This window comes from Equus quagga, chromosome 4 (genome assembly GCF_021613505.1).
Source record: "Equus quagga isolate Etosha38 chromosome 4, UCLA_HA_Equagga_1.0, whole genome shotgun sequence".
Classification (NCBI taxonomy): Eukaryota; Metazoa; Chordata; class Mammalia; order Perissodactyla; family Equidae; genus Equus; species Equus quagga.
This window is the reverse complement of record NC_060270.1, coordinates 51323756-51346033: the sequence shown is the minus strand read 5'-3', so window position 1 is coordinate 51346033 and position 22278 is coordinate 51323756. Positions and strand designations below refer to the sequence as shown.

The window sequence follows — 22278 nt, the reverse complement described above, 5'->3', positions numbered from 1 at the left end:
CAAGTAGCACTTATTTTCTGCAAGTGACTGCAAAACAGTCCTCAAAATGATATCACAGGTAGTGAGCATAACCAAACAGACAACAAAAAAAATAATTAATAAAAGCCAAAAGACCAAGTAGGAGAAATAATTAAAATGGGAGATTTAGATAGGCAAATAGTAACTTTTTTCACTGGTATGATGATTTTTATACAGATGAGCTTTCCTTTGCAAGCAACATTTTATATCTAAGTGGGTGAAGAGCAGCTGAAGAAAGAGAAAGCCCACACCAGAAAGGACCCAAGAAGAGGGCCTGCCTGCAAAGGAGACAAGAAGAGGCCTCATTCAAAAGTAAATGACCAATTTCTAGTACGGAGCAAGTTTCTTTATAGGAAACACTACCATGAACCTGAGATGTTGCACTGGCAAGGGACAGGAGAAAAAGAACTGAGCTCACCCAATCATGGCGATATATTTTGAAAAGCATCTCCCCCACCCCACCTCCCAAGGTAGTTCTCAGTTACTGTGCTCAGCAAATGCCCTTCATATATTATCAGCTTCAGAATTATCTCGATTTTCCACTTAAGCTCCCAAAGCACCTTTTAAAATAACACACGTCCTCATAAAGATTCAGATTTTAGAGCCTGAGCTGGGCAGAAACGGAGTTGCTTGCAGGAGCTTTCCGACCACTCCAGGGTCATCAATAGGACACTTAACGGAAGCAGCAAATGCTTCTCCCCAGAGACGGGGGTGCTCAGAGTAAATTTAGTCTCTATGGGTGTGCTCCAGACCGCAGGACCCCACTTCAGTGCACTTCCGAGCCTTGAACACGTTCAAGAGCTCCGGGCAGGCTCGGCTGATCCACTGTCTGCACATCCTGGCTGGAGACTTCATTCAAGTGCCAATGACACTATTCTTGGGAATACAGAGCGTGACAAACAGTCACCTTCACGCTGAACTCCAATCACTCCACAATGTCCTGTCATATGGATTTCTATTTGTGTGTGATCAATATTTTGTGTGGAAATATACGAAAAGCGTAACACACCTTCTTCAGAAGAAAGATGCCAAAAGCTTTCGTAAAAGCTCATAAAAATGTACACACTAGCTTCAACTCTCATCAAGAAACAAGCAGTGAGGTTTAACAGGCATGACTGTTACATTTAGATAAAACAGTTAGATGATCAATTATACCTCAACAAAGCTGGACAAAACACTTTTTAATTAAAAAATAAATAAATAACTAAAAGAGTTAGATGAGACAAAGAAGGACAAGCCGGCAACACTTTCTAATGAAAAGAAGGCACGGTAGAAAGGCCACTTCTCCAGAACAAGTAACCTGGTGAGAAGAGAACAGAGGATTGCACAGTCAAGGAACAAAAGTGCACAGCGCCTCCCCAAGGTCAGTGACTGAGCACTCGCCCTCTCCCTGTCCCTGTCGGGCGCTCTCAGGCATGCTCTCAGGCACGCCCTCAGGCTTGTGCACACTCCCTTTCTTGTTCTCCTACGGACACTCCGTGGCTCTTTCATATTCTCCGGCTCTCTCATACTCTCCGACTCTCTACAGCTCTTGCTCTTTCCAGAAAATATTTCAGGGCTGGGATCCCTGAAGCTACTTTCAGATATGCTAACTCAGGGGCTGGCAGGTGAACACGCGCTGCCACATCTCTGTGCAAGTTAAGTGGAAAAGCCGTTTCCATCAAGGCGGCTTTAAAGAGCTATCAGGAAGACTTTCTCCATGATTATCAAGGCAGGATGTGGATCCTCCGTCCAGCCCATGGGATCCACCCAAACAGGACCCACATGCTAGCACAGACTGAACTCTATACACTGGGTGGTTCACTTACTAGCAGAAGATGACAGGAGAGCTAAAGTAAGTTGAAAAAATCATCTATACAAAAGCACAAGAACACACTCACTCAACATTGCTTGCCTTACTTGTAGGCAGAGGCACAGCCCCAGACAACCCAGCTGAACTGGGAGTCTTGGTCCTTTCTTGGTAAACACAAACAACATTCCTGGTTATGAGGTCTCTACTTATATATATTCTAATTTTTCTATAGCATCACGGTACCTGAGCCATTTTTTTCATTTCTCAAACCACACATCCTTATCCATGTATTTATTAAAATGGTCACTGACTGCTGGGAGATTACAGAGTCAGAGGACATACATCACACCCTAGCAGACTGCTCGCCATGCTCCATAATGGTTCATTTCCTTTCTCAGGTTCTCCAACTCCCACACTTGTTTTATTTTTCATCTTTCAGAATTACTACATATTTCAATGCCTCTCAATTTTGCTTTTCGCAGTTTTAATTTTATTCATCTAAAAGTCACCAGAGGGAAACTCCTTTGCTGTTTTCCCAGAGCAACGCCCCCCCCGCACCCCGCCGTGGTTTATAGTTAACAACCCTGCTCACATCATATGATAATGCAAGCCACCTTCCTTCTGTGTTGATGAAACAGCAGACATATCTGGAGCCAGACGCGTGGGGTCAGGCAAACCTTCAGGTTCCCTTTCTGCCTTGTGAGTTTCCAGGTGTTGTACCAGAAGAGAGGACACTTACATCTGCCTCCGATTCTGGGTCAGTTTCATGAGGCCCTTGTTCTCGAGGTTCACGTCCATTGTCTGGGTCTTCTTCTGCCTCATCTTGGTGCTGGTTATCTCTCTCATAGGCTAGCAAATCAAAGGAACTAACATCAGCCCAGATGAACCAGACAGGATTCTTCCCTTTCACTCAAAGAAAAGCCACCGGTGGGCTTTCCTAAGACCACCTCATCCCATTTCTCCTCCAGCGAGGGTAAGTCAACGTCAGGCATAGTCTCAGCTTTCCCAAATAAAGTTACATCTTTTTCCCAGACCGTGCGTTGAAAGAGACCGGGCAGGTGAGTGACACCATTCTAACCCTCTAAAACAAATGTTCATAACAGAAGCTGCAATTCTTACCCTGTTATGCAAAAAATAACAACACTTTCTCAACAAAAGAAAACCCAGTCAGGTGGACATTGCTAAAATTATCAACTAATTTTTGGTAACATCAGAGGAAACAGCAAGTACCAAAAGAAGAAATGGATAATGTTTCAGGAAATGAAGGAAAGAACAACCCCATTTGTGGAGCTCAAGACAAATACGGCCATCCTGTGTTCTCTGATATGGCGGTGGTGACTGCCACACTCAGAGACATCCCACATTTACTCTCACACAGACACGCACTTGCCACTTTTCAAAAAAAATTTCCACAAAGAGAATTTAGATAAGAGGAGACAAAGAGAAAAACAAACTAATTTTTAAAGAAGGCATAAGAGGAAAGGTTAAGTATATGGTTGAGCATTCAGCCTACAGAAAACAGAGACGCTGGGTAACTTACCATTAGGTTTCAAAGTGCACCAAGGGATTCATTAAATAGAGAAGGGAACAAACCGTTCTCTAGTCTTACTGATAATGAAACAGAAGAGCTTAAAGTGCTGCACGGGGGGACATAAGGAAAACAATTTCTGACTGTAAGGGCTATAAAATATCAGAATAGGCTTTGGGTAATCATCTTCCTTTAGACTCTTTAGAAAAGGATCCATATCTAAGTGTTAGTGTTGCCAGAGAGACAGTTTCTTTCTAGTTCTATTAGCACAGTCAGCGATATTTCATAAATTACATACTAGATACGCACTTAAATGAAAGCTACCATCGACTTAACATGAAAAACTTCTAAGGCAATGACCCAAAGCCTCCAAGGTAAGGAGAAAATGTAGAAGTTGCCCAAAACATAACAGTCCTATGATAAGGTGTCAGAAATAACTATTTAGTATAAAAAAAGCTTAAATTACCATCTCCTTTCCATTCTAAAATTTTAGAGAGGAAATAGATTATCTTGGGCAATTTTGACTACCGATGTGCACTGTTTGGGAGGATTCAGGAAAACACAAGGACAACGACAACATAAACACAGTACACAAATCTTCTTTGTGTGTACTCAGATATGCATATAACTCAGAGTTGATATTACAAATTACCAAGCAATTTTATTAAAACATTCATCATCTAAGAAGTCTCACCACCTCCTTCCTCTTCCTGGATGCCCTGGTCCTCTGCTCCCTGAACAATATCATTATCCATAGCATCGTAATGAGCTTGCTGCCTGCAAGGGACACAAACATTATCCACTCGGTGACACAAATTACGTAGCACAGTTTGACGTACGTCATTTATCTTTAAAGACAGTTAAACAAAATTTTCAACATTTTTTAAAAAGCCATAAGAAGATGTGATATTTATACACAATGGAATACTACTCAGCCATAAGAAATGATGAAACCTGGCCATTTGCCACAACATGGTTGGTCCTTGAGGATATTATGCTGAGTGAAATTAGTCAGAGGGAGAAAGTCAAATACAATATGATCTCACTCATAAGCAGAAGATAAAAACAAGGACAAACAGACACATAGCATTGGAGATTGGATTGGTGGTTACCATAGCTGAAGGGGGCAGGCCAAAAGGGGTGATTAAGCTCACATGTGAGGGGATAGACTATAATTAGTTTTTGGGTGGTGAACATGATGTAATCTACGCAGAATTCAAAATATATTACAATGTACATCTGAAAGCTATATAATGTTACAATCCAATGTTACTGCAAATAAAAAAATTAAAAATTAAAAAGCCATACTAATTTTTTAAAAAACTATGTGATTAGGTTTGATAAAGATTCCAGATATACTTTCAAAAGATACCTTAAAAAAAGATAAAACATATTTCGAATGCTAAAATAAAGTTAGCGCAAGACCTGCTAGGTTATTTTGAGACTTCAACTATCACTTTTAAGCAGAAAAAAAAATGTTGATTATTTTTAAACTGAAGTCCTTGGAATTTCTCAGGTGGTTGTTCTGCCTCAGCTACATGAGCAATCCGAGCCCCTCAAGTTCACAGAGGACAAATAACAGATCTGTTTTAATCTGCCTCTGAAATCTACACGCATCAGGCTACCGTGGCTGCTGCGGGCGCTGCTCCGGCCCCTCCCCCTCCTCGGGCCCCGCCGGTCTCTGCTGTGCCGTCTCTCTGGCCAGGAGCTGCTGCTGTTGCTGCTGCTGCCGCAACAAGTGTCCCTGCAGCCTCTGCTGGTGCAGGGCCTCCTGCTGTCGTCTCAGCCGCTGGGCCTCCTCGTCCCGCCTCACTGCCAGTCTCTGCTGCTCCAGCTGCTCCTCATACGGTGATCGGAATCTGGTGATCGGCTTGGCGGAAGGATACACCTGGGGAAAAAATGAGCGGGTGCTGAGCAAGAGCAGCCAGGTCCCCTGGTCTCCCTTCATTTGTTTCTCACGACAAACTCGGGAGTCAGAGGTGGTTTATTAACCCCGATCTGTCAGGTGAACTGTGATTATACATCAGGTCCAAGGTCACCCGGCGCTGGAACGCTTGTTTCCCAGCTCCCTCCCAACTCGCCCTGGGCGTCTTTTGGCAACCCATCTTCCCAATTTGCTGGCACTGAGGCAGATTTTTAATGTGCTCCCTCTCAACTGAAGAGGACACAACAGAAGAAACCAGTTTCAAACCTTAACAAAACCTGTGTTCAGAAGGCTCTGCTACGAGCCGGCATGGGTAACCTCATCCTAATCGGGGACTCCGTGAGCTGGTGCTGAGGCTAAAGCCTTCCATGAAGAGTGAACAACCTAGGGATGCTAATTAACTCCAGCAACGAATATACCAATCTCTGGCTAAGCACAGCCAAAAAAGGGTCAAATTTCAGATTAGGATGGAAAAGCAGAGAATCAATTTTCTTCAAAGCAACAAAGAATGGGTGAGAAGACAGTACCTTCTGATTAAAGGAAAAACAGGAATTCTTAAACTCTGCTTCTCCTTAAACAATCTACCACTCTCTCCTCCACCCCCCAACTAACACGAGCACACAGGGTTCTCACAAAGGGGACAGGGTGCACGTGGAGGGGAAGTAAACTGGCGCGAAGGACTTCTGAAGAAAGCGATGAAGGACACAAGATGGGAGAGGCCTCTCAGTGCTAACTTTGCAACAACCTAAGAATGCAACCACCGAGGCCTTCAGACTTACTCAGCCTACAGCCTCAAGCAGCTTGAAGTCTTGGAAAGTCTGAGGCCAAACGAAGCTTCAGAGTTAGAAATAAAAGCTGACAGCATCTATGTAAAGGCCAGGTAGCCTATTGTTGGGTTTCAGCTTAGAGACAGTGAGGAAAGGTACCTAGCTATGCACAGTGTTGCTGTAAGATCTTCTAAAGTATCATTTATAATAATGAAGGATATTTTTTCCTTTCTTCTTCTTTTTTTTGGTGAGGAAGACTGGCCCTGAGCTAACATCTGGGCCAATCTTCCTCTATTTTGGATGTGGATGCCATCACAGCATGGCTTGATGAGTGGTGTGTAGGTCTGCACCCGGGATCCAAACTCTCGAACCCAGGGCCCCCGAAGAGGAGCGTGCCAACTTAACCACTATGCCACTGAGTGAGAGGGCAGTGCTCAGACGTGGAAGCCTGAGCAGGGACTGGTTAAACACACCACCTAGTGGAATAGCCTTAAGTGATAAGATCAGCTTTTAGATAACTTACTAACCACCTGGCAAGTGAATGTGCAAAAGCCAACATACAATTCGACAGTAAATGAACAGGGAGAAGAGGACCTTTGACGATAGAAAATGAGACACTTCTCAGCCTCAAGATGCCCCCAGGACCGGAGCACAAACCGGGAAGGTGCCGAATCAGGTGCTCAGCTCTTCTCTTACTGTTAAAGGGATGTGAGTGTGTCTCCCTTCCTGGGCACTACGGACAAAGGGAAGGCATACATACACAACAGCCCGTCCTCTTTACCCCAGTCATCTTTCTGAGGGATGTAAGTAGCTATGCTATTAATATTACATTAGAAAACTTCAATATGGGCATGTAACATTTAGTAATATCACTCAAATTTTAGTTTAGAGATTTTTATAAATGGGGAGGGGCTCTTTCTTTAATATTTAAAAACGAAGCCACACTCCCTATTCCAGCCAGCAAGACACAATCCCAGCCGACCTGACGTGGATGGCCTCGCACCTCCGCAGGAGCGTGCCCTTCCAGAAGGTGGGCTTCTTCCTTTTGTTCCCGCTGCTCCTTCCACTCCCGATCCTGCTCCTCTGGGGACGGGTCGTGTTCCTCCTCCAGGTGTTCCGCCTGCCCGACCTGCTCCATGGCCTCCTCTTCGAGGGCCTTTCTGTGCTCCTCTTCCGCCTGACGCTCCTCAGGCCCTCTACGTTCTGCCTCTTGCTGGTGCAGATCTGCTGGGGCCTGGAATTCCGCCTCCCTCTGGGTGGGAGAATACGGTTTTGTTTCTTCTGTTCTTCCAGGAACTGCTTCATGGTCCTGCCACACATCACTATTTCGAGATACCTAGGCCAAGCACGTCACCGGAAATGACACTCTTGCATCTCAAAAGGAGTGACAGAATTTCTTTATTATCATGTCTGTGGGGTTACAACATAAGCAAGATCCTGGATTCTAGAACAGAGACTCGTGACTGAGAAGTATGGCTGCAGTGGAGCCACTCAACTCCCCGCTGTGTAATCTCACCTCTAACATGGAGATAACATAAGCAAAACGTCCTCTCAGATCACAGTAAATGACCTAAAAGTAAAGCTCAGGCGTAACCACATCTCAGCAGACCCTTCCCACACAAGCAATCTAACTGCTATTTTCCCACAGAAAAAACAGGAAAAAAAACCCTCAAACTTCGTGATGAATGTTTACATAATTTTCCTCAATGTAAATTTTGTTTTCAAGAATTATTTGAAAAGATAAGATCAAAGTGAGGATGAGTTGGGTTCACTTTTTATTAGCTAATAAAGAAAAAGAATGCCAAATGTCACTACTAATGGACATCCGTGGTTAGCTAAAAATAGCGCCCACTAAACCAGATACAATAAAACATTTTTTAATGTATTAAAGTAGTATTTCTTCATGAACTAGAGAAAGTCTTTGGTAAATATTTTGTATTGTTAATATAAACTCTGAATGGAAAAAAGACATCTTTTACTCCTCTTCTCAAATTGGTTGATTTAAACCAGTTTTCCTTGCAGTTTCAGAGATTTCTATATGGTCTTCATGACTTAGAAAAGAGGGGTTAAAAAGAGATGATATAATGTCAACAGGAAAATTTGTCACTTTCCCCCCAACCTGCTTTATGCGAAAAATAACTTCTTTGGTCAGATTGCTCTCCCGTAATTGACATAAAAGTGAAGCCTTCTTAAATTAGCAGAAATATAACTGAGAAATTGGACTGTATAAATAAATAAACCAAGGGGAAAAGTCCATTCTCAGACATCTGAGGGTAACTTTTGGAGATGGACATCTTACCAGGGTCTTTGCCTACCTGCCAAGTTTTACATTACACTGCCCTGGCTTTATATGAAATATTTCTCTGAAGAGCCCTATGTGCTTTCAAACACCTGTCATTTATCTCCACAATGCCCCTGTGAGAAAGGTTAGAGCAGACAACTACTCTCTCTCTACCTCACAGATGGAAAAACTAAACGTCTGCCCCATTAAAAGATTAACCCAGTAAACTGGTAATCAAACTAGATAGTGAATAGAATGGATTCCCAGGCCAGGGATGTGGTCGGTTTTCTTCAGCCAGTACTAGCCGAAGACCCAGACGAAGGACAAGCACCCACGAGGACACGGAACTGTCTGTGAAGGAATGTTCTGCACGGAGTGAAGACTCTTATGAGCTCCACTCATCTCAACTTATTTACTCCCGTAAGGCGGTAACTTGGGGCAACTTTTCTCAAACATTGTTCTCAAACACAATGTTAAATACAGCCTTGTCAGGGTTTGGATAACCATACTTGCTACACATGTGATTGCAAAACAACTTTGTTCGGGATAAGGGTGACACTACTTGTGACGTTCCACTTGTGAAATATTCTTAAGCAAGGCTTAATTTTTATGAAGAATACAAAAAGTGGATGGAGACACTAGCACCTAGAGCCATAGTAGTTTTAAAAGGTCTCCTAATACAAGTTTTGGCATGTTTGGGGGGGACCTAGCACTGCATTAACTTTAACTATATTATCAGCTTTAATATAACAGTGGGCTGACCGTCACATAATATCCTCATGATCATTTAACCTTCTCACTCTACCCCCTGAAAAAAAACCCTTAAAAAGCTCAGACAGGACAGCTCCTTTCAAACAAATAAACCCACGAATAAAGACACAGCCAGTAGAGCAGTAGTTCTCAAAATGCACCTCCCCAGACCAGCTGAGTCAGAAATGCAAATCCACAGGCCTCACCCCAAATTAACTGAATCGGAAACTCTGGGCTGAGGCCCAGCTATCTGTGTTTTAACAGCCCTGCTGGACACTCTGATACACACTAAAATTTGAGAACCACTGTTCTACAGGAAGAGTTGGCAATATTTTGAGCAGTTCACCTGATGACAGCTTAACAGGGAGAGTGACGCAGTGGGCCACAGATTAGCGGTTCACGCCCCTTACCTCCCGCGGCTCTCCAGCTGACTTCTTCCTTGCTGTGCTGTCACCTTGTGGAGAACGCGCCAGCTGGGTAAAATTCTGCTGCTCTGCCTGTTCTGGTTTTCGAAAGCTTGGAATCCTATTCAGAGTATCTTTCAGTTGCTTATATTCTGCAACTTGAGTCTGCACATAAATTGCACAATTGGATGCAAATTGCACAATTTGGGGAGGGAAAAAGATATCATTCATGGATGGTTCACTGGAAAAGTAGACAAAAAATTTATACCTAAATATAAGTTAGGAAAAATATGCAGATTGTCTCCATGCATTAGCTATACTTACTTGGACATGCTTAACCATTTTTAAGCACATGCAAAATAGAAGTAGAGTTAAAGGGAACAGAGAAAAAATATCTAAGACAGGTGTTAGTTTCCCATGCTACATTAAACAAAGTCAGAATTTTTATAAATAATTTTTCTAGTATAAATACCATTATTAAAAGTAAGACAGCTATGTAGTCAGTTTTATAGCATTAAAAAAAATCTATTAAAAAATTCCACAATTATATAAATACAGGTGCAGATATCTTTTACCAGTACAGTCTGAGTAACACTCTTCAGTGGAAAGGAATCATAGGTTTAAAATAAGTAACTGAATCTATATATTAAATCACTCAGGCCACCCTCTTGCCCCAGGCCACTTGTGCTCAAACAGGGTCCCTTACTTTCCAGAACACTTTTAGTATTGTGCTGTGTGGTTTTGGAAAGCAGGAGCATAGGTGTGAAATGAGGCTGGACTTTTGCTCCTCAATGTCCTTTTCTGATACAGCATAAAGGCACTAATGTGGGTATAGGACTAGAATATACTCATATTGGTGTATCTATGTATATGTGGTGGAGTGTGTGTGTGTCTGTGTGCACGTAATATTTTTAATACAAGAAGCTAAGAAGGCAGAAAAAAATCAAATACTTTAAGACAATCAATAGACACTGCTTATCTTAGCACATCATATGTACCAACACTGTTCTCCTAAGACAGAAATGCTGTGTGCAAACACACATTTACATAAACACATACAAAGAACACAGAAACCTTTTCTGAACAAGCCTCCCAGACAGGGCCACCTCCCTCAGTGTGCACAGCAGAGCTGCCAGCAGAGGCTGGAATCCAGCCGGCGCTCCCGCTGCCACATCCGTGCACCCAGCCCAGGAAGAGGCACCTTTCTGCCTTTTTTTAATTCACACAAAGGTGAAGTGCTTGCCAAATCTGTCTCAGGGGAGTACCTCTTTATAACGTGTACAAAGGTGTGCCATACGGCTAACAGCAGGCCTTAGCTCGAAAATCTATCAAAACATTTGCAAACTAACTTTGGAGGTCAAAGGAAAAAAGAAATGACATCCACAGGATGATACTTTTAATAAGACAAATATGAAGGAATACACAAACCTTATTTCTAGCCTTTTTTCTTTCTTCTACTATGTATAATCTTAGAAGGCAGTGACGTGGTGGTTCTCAAATAGTGTGCATTAATAATCACAGAAGGATCATGTTAAACATGCAGGTTCCTGGGCCTCCACCTTGAAATCATGACTCAACGGGTCTGGGGCAAGGCCCAGGGAACCGATGTGGGGAAATTTCCAAAAACACTGGTGGGCTTAAGAGTGAAGCATGACTCTGACGTCAGGTTGACCTAAGCTTCAAGCCTGGTTCTTGGGCCAGCTACCTTATTCCTTTGGACCTCACTTTATTAAGTTATAAAAAGGGTACAATATTATATAACTCAATACGTTGTGAATAGTAAAGAAATTTTGTATATAAGGTTATTGTGGTAATCCTTAATAAATTGTAAACTCTCAAATTCTATTCTGTTCTTGCTTTCTTAGACAGAATCTCTTACGATGATTTACATGAAAAATGCAGAGGCCTGAAACAGCACTTGATTTCTTAGGAGACTCAGGAGAAGTTTTAATACGGGATTAGACGTGGACGCTAAGTCTTGTGCCTAGTTCTGCCATAACTACCAAAAAAAGGGAGGGGGCAGGACAAACTTGGAGCCCCTTCTCAAAAGAGCCAAAAAGATATTTAAAGAAATAGAAAACTATAAAGGTATATATATTTTTTCTATACAAAACCCTGTCAGTAATATTCCTAGTGTATTAACTACAGAATTTGGTTTTGGTCATTAAATGAGCTATTTCACTTATATTTCTCTGAACTTGCAAATTGTTGCTTAGTCTAATATTTTTGGCCATTGTAGCACATAGAGTATTCAATTGGTTTGTCACATTTTTCAGTATGGAAAATAGCCTCATATAAAAATAATAATACTTGACAAAAATTTTATAAAGTTTTGAATGAAATCATCTCCTCTAAAGTCAACTTGATTTATACCCATGTAAAAAATCACCACACAGCTGCAGTTTCGTAGGGAGACACCCCATCAATGACAACCTTGAAATGGGGTCCCCCAAACACAGATGCCACACCCTGTGAGATGGGTCAGGGCCCAGCATATGACACTTTGAATAATTTTATAACAACAAAAAATAATAGTTGGTCTCCTGCTAAGTACAGATAAAGTTGGTTTTCCTTTGCCCTTTCCTCTGAATTCTTCCAAGAGAAGAAAAGTGAAGACTAGTGGCTAAGAAGACAGTGACTAAGCCCACCATTTCCATTTCTTTGCTTCCGCTAGAAAGCAGGACAACACTCAGCATGATATTGCTGTAATTAGCTCCCCAACACTTGTGTTTGATCGTTTGTTCATTCAGTAAATATCTGCTGAGGGCCTGCCTTGTGCCAGGGACTGTTCTAGGCTTTGAACAAATGGAGCTTATAATTCTCATTTTTTGTTCTTTATTGACATGAGATCTTTTCTTATTTTCTGTAATTTGACCAACAGCACATGAGCCTAGTCCCAAAAGGAGTGTGTGTGGGCTGCGATGCTGGGAGCAAGGGCGGGAGGGGCGGAAGAGAAAGTATGACAATGATTTGCTTAGGTCGCTGGCATCATAAAATCCCACAGATCATATAGCAGGAGTCAACAGAGGTCAGAGAGTGGCCAAAGACCATATTTATAGGATAATTTCTATGATTTAAACAAGTATTAATCTACTGCATGTAGGGGCTGATGGAAGGTAGAAATAGTCATATGCAGCCAACTACTAGTGCAAAAAACAACGGAAGGTTATTTAATATTCCCTTGATTGAATTCTGAAAGCATGCACGATGCTCAGGATCAGGATAGCGCTGTCCGAAGAAACCCACCGAAGGTTGGGTGGTGAGAGGCTACATGCAGAAAGGAATTCAGAAATGTTAAAGCAGACTTTAAAAAGAACCCAGAGGCTGCGACCCTTCTAACCTGCGCAGCAGCCAGCGCACTCTTGTGGTCTTCCAAAGTCACTACAAGCTGCTCATGCTCGGAGAGTAAATTCTTATGCTGTTGCTACACGAAAAAGAATTTTACACATTGAGTTTTAACATTCGAAGACAAATCCCACTTTGGCTGACAGTGGTGTGAGCACCCACATAGCGCTTGCGTGTTTCTCTGTTGTGGTTTTGGCAGCACTGATTAAGTTTAAAAGTCTTTGTAGAGAACAGACTATGATTAATGTAGTATTCCAAAATCTAAAACGTGCTACCCGAATATCATAATCACGTACAATGAAATCGAAACAAAAAGAAAAAATATTTCATCATTAATAAACCTTTGTAAATAAAAAGCTTATGAAAATGCAGCCACCTAGCAAAAGAATCATTTCTGTACTAATGAACATGTTTGGATTTTCAGATCATCTTTTGGCTTATGATGCAGACGTGATAGAAGTATTGGGCGGATTCCAGTTTATGCAAAGCCCAAAATGATAACGTGGATTAGGAAAGCAGGTCAGTTGGGGAGTGACTTTTACAGCCATTCTACAAAGTACAGTAGGCAAACAGCACAGAGTCAGAAGCTCAGTTTTTCTTTACCTTGACGTCTTGGAGCTGTGTGTGCATGTCCTGGTGCGCTTTCCTTAGCTGTCTATTCTCTTCTCTCAAATTGTACACGGTTTCTATTTTAGAACAAGAAAAATCACACATAAAGCCTTGAGCTTTTCAGTTTTTTGAGTCCACTGTTTTCATATCCACAGCTTCACACAACTTGTTTTAGGATTTGTTTTGAACTTTGACAGTATAATATTCCAAATCAACAGAAACTGTATCATTTTGGGATGTGGTCTGGATTGGGCTGGACATCACAATACGATCTGGTTCAGTAGTTTAAATACTTTTAAACAAACTACACAATGGAGAAGAAGTTAAGGATTTTTAATTACTCAGGAGTTAAAAATGAAATATCTGCTAATAAAGCATGTCCTCAGGAATAAAATGTCATGGGCAGGGGTGGTCTAAGATTTGAGTCTCTTTACAAATTTAAGTTATCAAGAAGTACAAACTCTGTTTTTTATGGCATGAATAATTTCCACAGATCCCAAAAGGTATTTCAATTATGAAGGCAACTCAAAGAAATAAAACAAGAGAGTAAAACCCCACTTACCTGTTGAAAAGTTCTAAATATATTTTCTTTCTCCTACCATTGAGTTCTTGATGGATCCGAATTCTCCCTCCAATAGCTACAGGCCAGTTCCTTCCAGGACTACCAGTGAGACTGCAGCAGTCAGAGCCACGTCCCAGAATTTCCCCACCCTCACACCCTCCTGTTCGGGGAACAGCCTCAGTGACTTAAAGATTCGGGACGCATCTCTGTGACCCTCTTGGTAATTTTCTCACACTCCCTGTATCTGAACATTAGATGTTATGAACTGGTAGCCGTTGGGCTGAATCCAAATCACAAACATTTTTTTTTTGCCCCTGCAGTGTTGGCTTAGACAGCGTCTTCCACATTTGAATAGTTGTCACCATTTAAAAATCAGGAATCTGGGTCTGGTAACACAAGGCCAATTCTCTGTGACAACACTCAGCAGAAGCTGCCTGGTGGCAGGGTGACACTGTGATTCATTTTTTCAATGGGAGGTACTTTCGAGAATGAAAGTGGATGCTGAGACGGCAGGGGTAAGCCTTGCCTGCGCTGGGCAAACCGTCTCTGAGTGGCATTGCCCTCTGCAGACGAAATCCTACCTCTCCAGCGTGGCACTCGGCGCTGAAGGAAAGTGCCAGGCACCATCTCTCACTGTATTTTCTGTCCCTTTCACTCCTTTTTAGTCCCTGCCTAATCCCTGGGCATTGGATTGGTCATGGGTTTAGGGGAGAGATCAAGAGCAAGATGGGAAATGTGGCTAGTGTCCACCTGCATGTAATGATGGATTTTCTCAAAGGTCAAAACAGGATGCCGCTGCCAATCCAAGAGGACGGTAAGTGTGCTGTTGGTTGCATGGGGCTTCAGTCTAGACAGACAGACAGACAGACAGAGAGAGACACACACACACACACACACACACACCTGAAATACACAAACTTTGCTAGCTTTTAAATGGATTTCAGATTATAAACTTATCAGCAGTGGCTCCCGTGCCTTTGCTGTGTTACCTTGAGCAAGTTATTTAACTTTAGTAGGACTCAATTTCTTCATTTGTTAAATTGGGCTAAACATAAGGCCTACCTTACAGGTTGTTATGAGAATGAAACAAGATTGCATGAGGAGTTTCACCGAGTACTGGCACATGGTAAACATTTGTTGAGTGTCAGCTATTTTTATAACAATAATGAAAAGGATAATTAGGTAAGCTTCTATGCTATCAGCTCATCGCTAGACATAGTCTAAATTCTAAATTCTCTCCTCATATCACATGCAACCACCACAGACTACTTAGACTACACACCTTACAGTTTGCACTACTGACCTGCATCTTTCACAATATGCTTTCGCTTACTATCCTAAGCTTTTATCAAGGACCATAATCAACAAAAGTGCTGATGTGAAAACTGCTTATGAAAGTGTCATCAAAAGCACTGTCATACTCTGTTGTTTCAGGTCTGAGAAATGCTTTCCAAAAATTAACTGGTACCAGAAATACTGTTCTCTTTCTCGCTCTCTTTTACTCTCTGTCTCCGTCTCTCTCTCTGTCTCTCCCTCACCCCCATGATACTAGTATATTCTCTCTTTCTGATAACAAGAGCCCTATAACTTACTCTATTTCCTCTTTTGTCCTGGGTGCCAGGAAGTTCAGACCAAGTTACAAGATTTGAATTATCCCACTACGCAGAACTCACATACATGTGTCCCCCTATTTTCTGTGGTTCTGATTTCTTGTTAAAATTTTATTATACATGGACTTTGTTTTAAAGAAAGGAGTAAATATAGAGTAGACATAAGAAAACATGACTTTCAGGGCTATTGCTAAAATTAAATGAACTAAACTATGTAAAGTATGCCATGCAGAGTTCAGATATCTAGAAAATTTTCTTTCTCATTCCTTAACAAATCTACTTGGTATCAGTATAATTGAATGTACTTACTCAGCTCAGGTCAGGTTTGCAGATGCTAAACAGTGAATCCAAGAAGCCCAGTGTCTCCTCCCTCACCACCCACAGCAGAGCTTCCCCAGGCCCGGCAAGTGCTCCCTGACGCTGGAGACCTTTCCTCCTCTACACTGCCTCTGTGAGGACCTTCCGTGTTCAGTCTTTCTTCCTTTCTCTGTTTGTTTCTTCAATGACCCCTCACCACCTGGCACATCACCAACAAGCCAAGGCCCCACATGTCCACATCTCTTGGATATCATCTGAGGACACCTGGACCAACTCAATCAAGGCCACCTCAACCCTTTGCAGACCGCCTTAATGGCTACTTAACTCCCATGTGCCTTTTTCTGGTAACCTATTATTTTGAAATACTTATAGATAGAACATTGCAAGAAAAAGTACAGAGAGATCACCCAGCTTCCTTCTGTGATGACACCTCACATAAAACCAAGAAATTGTTTGGCACAGTACAATTTACTAGACTACAGACCTTACTCAGATTTCACTATTGTTTTTCCCAGCACCACGTGCCTTTTTAAAGCAATTTTCACACTTTAAACTTACTTAGCACCTGAACAGGTGATTGTAGAATACGCTATTTCTCTTTTCCAGAACTCACATCTACTCAGAGAAGTGATGCATTTTGATCCATATTACTATGAAAATAACTGCTGCTGATACGGACGGCAGTTAGTGTATACTGAAGGTTTACCATGTACCAGAAACTGTTCTAGGTGCTTACATAAATTATTTAATCCTCACACCAACCCTGCGAGGTTGATACTTTTTATGACTTTCCCAGCTTCACAGATGAGGATAATGAAGCCTGCGGTGACCACACAACATGCCTATGGTCATATAACCAGTAAGTGAAGAGGCCAAGATTCACCAGGACAGCCTGACTTGGGAGCCTGGGCTTTCTGAAGCTACTATTAGCAATCAACAGGGGGTCTTCTTGCCCCTTTGGAGATCTAGAAATGCATGGGGCAATTTTCGGTCATCACAATGACAGGGGAGCACTGATGGCATTTTGTGGGTAGGGGTGAGAGATGCTAAATTGTTCTTGCAACACACATAAAGAGCCCTGTCTTGCCCATCACGGCCAGTGTGCCCTGTTGAGAAACACTAAGTATTCTATTCTGATTCCCTAAACAAACCCAGAGATCAGGACAGATATGAAATGTTACAAAGAAGTAAGTGGCTGGTAAAGGACCACATGATAAATGTACATCAGTCACCATGCAAAAATCAAAATACAACAAAAAGTCTACTGTTCCATTGAAATGTTAATGTGAGCACTTATTTCCATATAAACTGGCTAATTAGATTTCCAAATACCTTTTAGCTTAGAAAGCTCCTGTTCTTTCTCTTGCTGCAGCTGCAGGTATTTCTGCTTATGGTCATTGAATGTCCGACTGAAGTCTTCTCCTTGTTTGCGATGTTCCTCTTCCAAGTCACTGTGCTGTTTCTTTAGCTCCTCATGTTGACTCTGCAAAGATGAAAACTTGAGCAAACATGGACAGTCTCTAAATTCCATTAGAGTCTATTTCTTGACAGCATAACCTTTCTCTTGCAAGAAAGTAAGAACCAGTGAAGAAGTGAAGAAGGCTTCGTTTTCCTCTGGTCGCTTTTAATTTGTGCAGCTCCCTTCCATTTCCCTCACATTCCAAACGAATAGTTTGAGATCACAGCCAAAGAGAATTTTCTCCTTAATGTTTAACATTAATGTGAACAAGCAGAAGTTAGAAATTCGCATGACAGATAGAAAGGAGAGGGATTGGGGGAAATTCCCAGGGACTCAAATTACTGCGGAAAAAAGTAAGGCTAATGGAACAATGATCCCTCCCCGGGTGCTCCAGACTTCCTCTTTCAATCTATGTTTGCCCAGCAACGTTTCTGATCTTCCTTCTTTGATTTCCAGCCTTCCTGGTAACCTGGTTTAAAGGAGAAGAAAGAAAAAGACTCTTTTCTCTTTTGGGGAAGTAATAAATTTATTGTTTATAGAATGATTCTTATTTATCTCACTCCTGATTATAATACCATGCTGTCATCACAATCTAGATAAATTTCCCAGTCTCTAAATGCTTGCTGTGAGAGGATGGTCTACTCTAATTCACGTATGGCTTTCTTGATAATAGGAAAGGTTCTGGTTTCAATAAAAAGCACACGCCCCACTGCTACAGGAGGAAAGGCAATCCCAACACCAAGCTGGGTGCTGGGGTGGAGATCACCGCCCGGGCTTCCTGCAGCGCAGAATGCATAATGGCAGCTGCTCATCTCCTCCAGCTTCACAGAATCAAGGAATCTCTTTCTTTCTCTCTATTTTTTTTTAGTCTTCCTGACACACAATAATGGGTTTTACCCAAGAACCAAGGAAGGAGAATCTTTAAATATAAATTGCCTTCCTGTGGTCGGTAAAAGGATGCATTAAATATTAGTAACACGAAGGAAGCATTTTAATAGTTCTACTGCCTCCAGTGTGTCTAAGGGAAAACAAAATATCTAAGGAAAACAACCATGAGAAATTAAACAAACAAAAAGCCTTAAAGGATAAAGAGAGGAACAACATTAAAAATTCATTGACCAGGGAGCCTGATTTATAAGAAAATGTGATAAGGTAAATATGTTCTTTGTAATTGGGTGATGTATATGATAGGGCATTACAACTATACATCGTTTTTAGCCAAATATGACTTTAATATACATTATTACAATACAAATCAACTTTCTGCAAACTTTCCTTAATCACTTAAGCTAGTTAGCCTTCCATTCATTCATGAAGAACAACTTTAAATTACTCACTTTCAACATCTGATGTTGCACATTCAATGCACTGTATCTACTATTGGAATCTTGCTGTAAATCAAAAAGAAAATAGTTAAGACAAAGATGAAAAATCTGTCCCTTTTGCTAAACACAGCTTAAAGCTCTTAAGAGAAGAATTCATTCATTTCGCTTGTGTAACTAAAATGAATTCTACGTTTGAACCAGGATGTCTCTGAGGCCATCTCTTTATAGAATAGCTGAAGTGAGGTTTTAACATTCCCTTAAGTTTGCTAGATTTTAGTAATGAAAAAGCAGGACATCGAATCACAAAACAGAGCTTGACAGGGCCGGTGGAGATGACTGACTTCCATTCTCCTACTGAGAACCGAGGCCCAGACGCACGAGGAGCTTGTCCTGAGACAGTCACCACATATGGCTAAGACATTGTGCTCCAAGGGGACGAGGGCATAAACCAGCTAGGACCAGGCCTCACAAGCCTAGCATGGCTTCAAGGAGGGAGAAAAAAGGCGCTTTCCTTCCCTGAGCTTCAGTGGGTAAGAAATTCTACATACATTACTTTACCTCAGTAAGACTCCATTGCACAGAGTGAGAAACTGAAACAGGATAAGGAAGGGGCCAGGGGCAAACATTTCCTTTAGTAGCAGAGCCAGGACTGAAACTTGAACTTAAGCCTAAGCCGACCTCCATGTTCCTGTAGCACATCTTTGTTGCCCGGAGGAGCATCTTCACCCGTGGACCTCACACATTGCCACAGGCCTGGGCAGCCATAACCAGTACAAAGGATGCCCGGAGGTTCTCTCCCCAGGCTGCCTTGTTCTACCTTACGGGCCACAATCCTCGCTCTACCCCACCGCCAGCACAAGGACACTCTCAATCATATCTTTTTTCCAAATTTTTACAACTTCTAAAATGAACTGCATTTTTGCTTTACCACTTTATTGCTTTACTATTTTAATTTATAAGAAAATTACATTATAAAATGCACACCAGGCTGCACACAGTTTGATTAGGGCTTGTAAAAGCAAGTAAGAGTTGAGAGCTGGCTGAGGGCCTCCCGGCGCCCAAGGAACTGACTCTTTTCAGTTTTAATACCCAAAATGCCAGTGTTTTATTCAACTCATGCTTATATTCTTTCTCTAGAGTAAAAGAAAGACTTGTTTTTCTCCAGTTAATTTGGACTTTAAAAACTTTTTTAAATGCCAATATCATCTATTTATTCATTCATTCCACAAATGTTTTTGAATGTGGACTCTAAGCCAGGGACTGTGTCAGACTACACAGTAACAAACCAAAAAAATATTGCAGTCTATAGAAAAGAGAGACTACACACAAATGAACAAATAAGTGGATAAAAATAATCTTCTCTTTACTGTTGAACATTAATAAGGCCATTCCTAACGTATCACTATCATCAATAACATGATAAGTAAGGGTAATCTTTAAAAGAACAATCTTTGAGGTCTTCTTCTTGGAATTTTTTGGCAGTAAAAAAGAAAAGCGTATTTTAGCCCTACAATCCTAATGATCAACAGAGTAAAAGATTTTTCTATTACATTTCCCTCTCCTTTAAGTTTCATTTAAAAAATTAAGGAAAAAAAACTTACCCTTCCTTTATTTAGTGTTTCTTGTGCTTCTAATTTATAAACAAGAAAATCTAGAAAATACCAAATGAAGAAAACAGATGGTAAGTTAATTCACTGTGGAATTTTTAAACATCTAAAAGAATACAGGCAAACTTTACTCAGACTTCTAAAAAATGTTTTAGGTTTAAAAGAATCTACTTGGTGCCTTACATACTTTATTTTGCCTCTTAATGCTTTAAAAAACTATTGTATAATTCTCCTCTTTACCTTAAAGCTGTAAATCTTAATCAACTAGTTGATTAAAAGTGCATTGAGAATGTGCACTCTATGACTCACTCTCCTTGAAATTAAGGAGAAAAAACCATGAAGCACACTTAAAGACAGACACGACTTATTGCTATCCACTAGATGGCACACGAAAATCACGCAGGACCTGGAAAGACGCATCAAGCCGTGGAAACCATCTTCAATGCTCTTAAAGCTTTACTATCCACTAGATGGCCCTGTAAAATCACTCTGCATTTCAAGATACGAAAACCCAAATCCTGTTGAAGCATTTTTATGACAGTAAACTTCTACTCCCCACACAGGCTTCATTCGAGGGTCAGTATGACATCCTAACCATACTGGCCTCCCTGTTCCCCCTCCTCCTACCCATACCGGGGTAATCAGACAGAACACCGACCTGAAATCTTAAGATTTATCAGAAAACATGACGAATAAATGAATGCTGATGACTTCAAATCACGAGCTGTATAAAGCCTATGCTTTATAGAAAAATTCCAATAAAAATCAATAGCATTGCCTAATACCTGTGCTACATGTTAATTTTTCAAACTGAACCAATTGGCTGTGCCAAAAAAAAGGCTTCCCAAGAAAAAAACAAGTGCATAACTTAAAAGACACTATACAATGTGATCAATTCATTATGTTATAAATGCGAGTGTGTGTACGTGTATCTGCACGTATATATACAAAATCTGTCATATTCCGAACAATGTATGCTGCTACTTTCTAGATATCTGTGGTCAGAAGTTCCAGGTATGAGTAACATGTGTGTGAGCTTCACATGAAAAGCTTTTATTTCTGAAGCAATATGTAGACACAATATAAGTATCTCAAGGCGGCACAAACTGAATTAAAGATTCTGAATGCCATCTTGAGCAGGAATTATTTTATTGCATGGTGCAGAGCATAATCCTTAACATCTCTTTCTCTATCCACTTATAAAACTGACTTTGGGTTGATTTGAAAGATTTCTCAGCAAAAAAACAGTAAAGCAAATGCATGATGCTTCAGTGAAGACACGGCAAAAACACAGAACACAATCATATTATTTATTTACCTTCCTTTGCTTTCTTATGTTCAAGTCTTTCCTTTTGCAAGGATTTCTCTAATCTTGATCTGTGTTCATACACAACTGTAAAACAAAAGAGTTAAAATTTGTCTTCAAAGAATCAGAAATTCTCAAGTAAAATTTTCAAAATAAGAGGAAAACAGTTTAAGGTCTTCTCACAATCAAAATAAAAACGGATGTATTCTAAGTTCCACATTCAGTAAAAAACAGACGCAATAACAGACATCATTCTGCACTGACTCCTATGGAGTCTGCCCCTCTATAGAACCAAGACTCCAGAAAAGGCGTCCACCTTCTCTGCCAGCTCCTTTTCCGTCTCCTGCTTCTTAAACTCAAGCGTCTCTGTGAGGTTCCACGTCTCTCCCTGGGCAACCGTGTCCACGCTCATGACTTCAACCACCACTGGCACAGCATCTACCCCACATCTATACTGCCAACTTCCACCTCTCTATTAGGCACGAGAAGAACATTTTCTAAAGCCTACACGTTGTTTCCATACTGATACCCCACACGTACTGCCAAGTCGACATGATATGAATCTGAGTTAAGGCTGCCTGGACCAGTGAGGAAACCTCCGTAGTGTACCACTGGGATGAAAGAGGTAGGGTGCACTCCCGTGTGTCAAGGAAAACACACGTGAGAGCGCCTC

General features: G+C 41.2%; 1 protein-coding gene across 7 annotated transcripts in view; it reads right to left on the bottom strand.

Moving 5' to 3' along the window:
• GOLIM4 (golgi integral membrane protein 4) overlaps positions 1-22278 on the bottom strand; it is a 73841-nt gene that overhangs the window by 9275 nt on the left and 42288 nt on the right. The window contains exons 2-12 of one of the 7 annotated variants that reach the window (XM_046658255.1): positions 21618-21692; positions 20294-20343; positions 18705-18758; positions 17241-17391; positions 13413-13495; positions 12805-12888; positions 9471-9629; positions 7012-7281; positions 4964-5226; positions 4033-4115; positions 2550-2659 (exon numbers count right to left, since the gene is read on the bottom strand). In XM_046658255.1, the coding sequence (XP_046514211.1) occupies positions 2550-2659; positions 4033-4115; positions 4964-5226; positions 7012-7281; positions 9471-9629; positions 12805-12888; positions 13413-13495; positions 17241-17391; positions 18705-18758; positions 20294-20343; positions 21618-21692 (1382 nt within the window). Of the gene's footprint in view, positions 1-2549; positions 2660-4032; positions 4116-4963; positions 5227-7011; positions 7366-9470; positions 9630-12804; positions 12889-13412; positions 13496-17240; positions 17392-18704; positions 18759-20293; positions 20344-21617; positions 21693-22278 lie in introns of all 7 variants that reach the window. The other 6 variants (XM_046658251.1, XM_046658250.1, XM_046658252.1 and 3 more) reach the window with 6 other exon arrangements.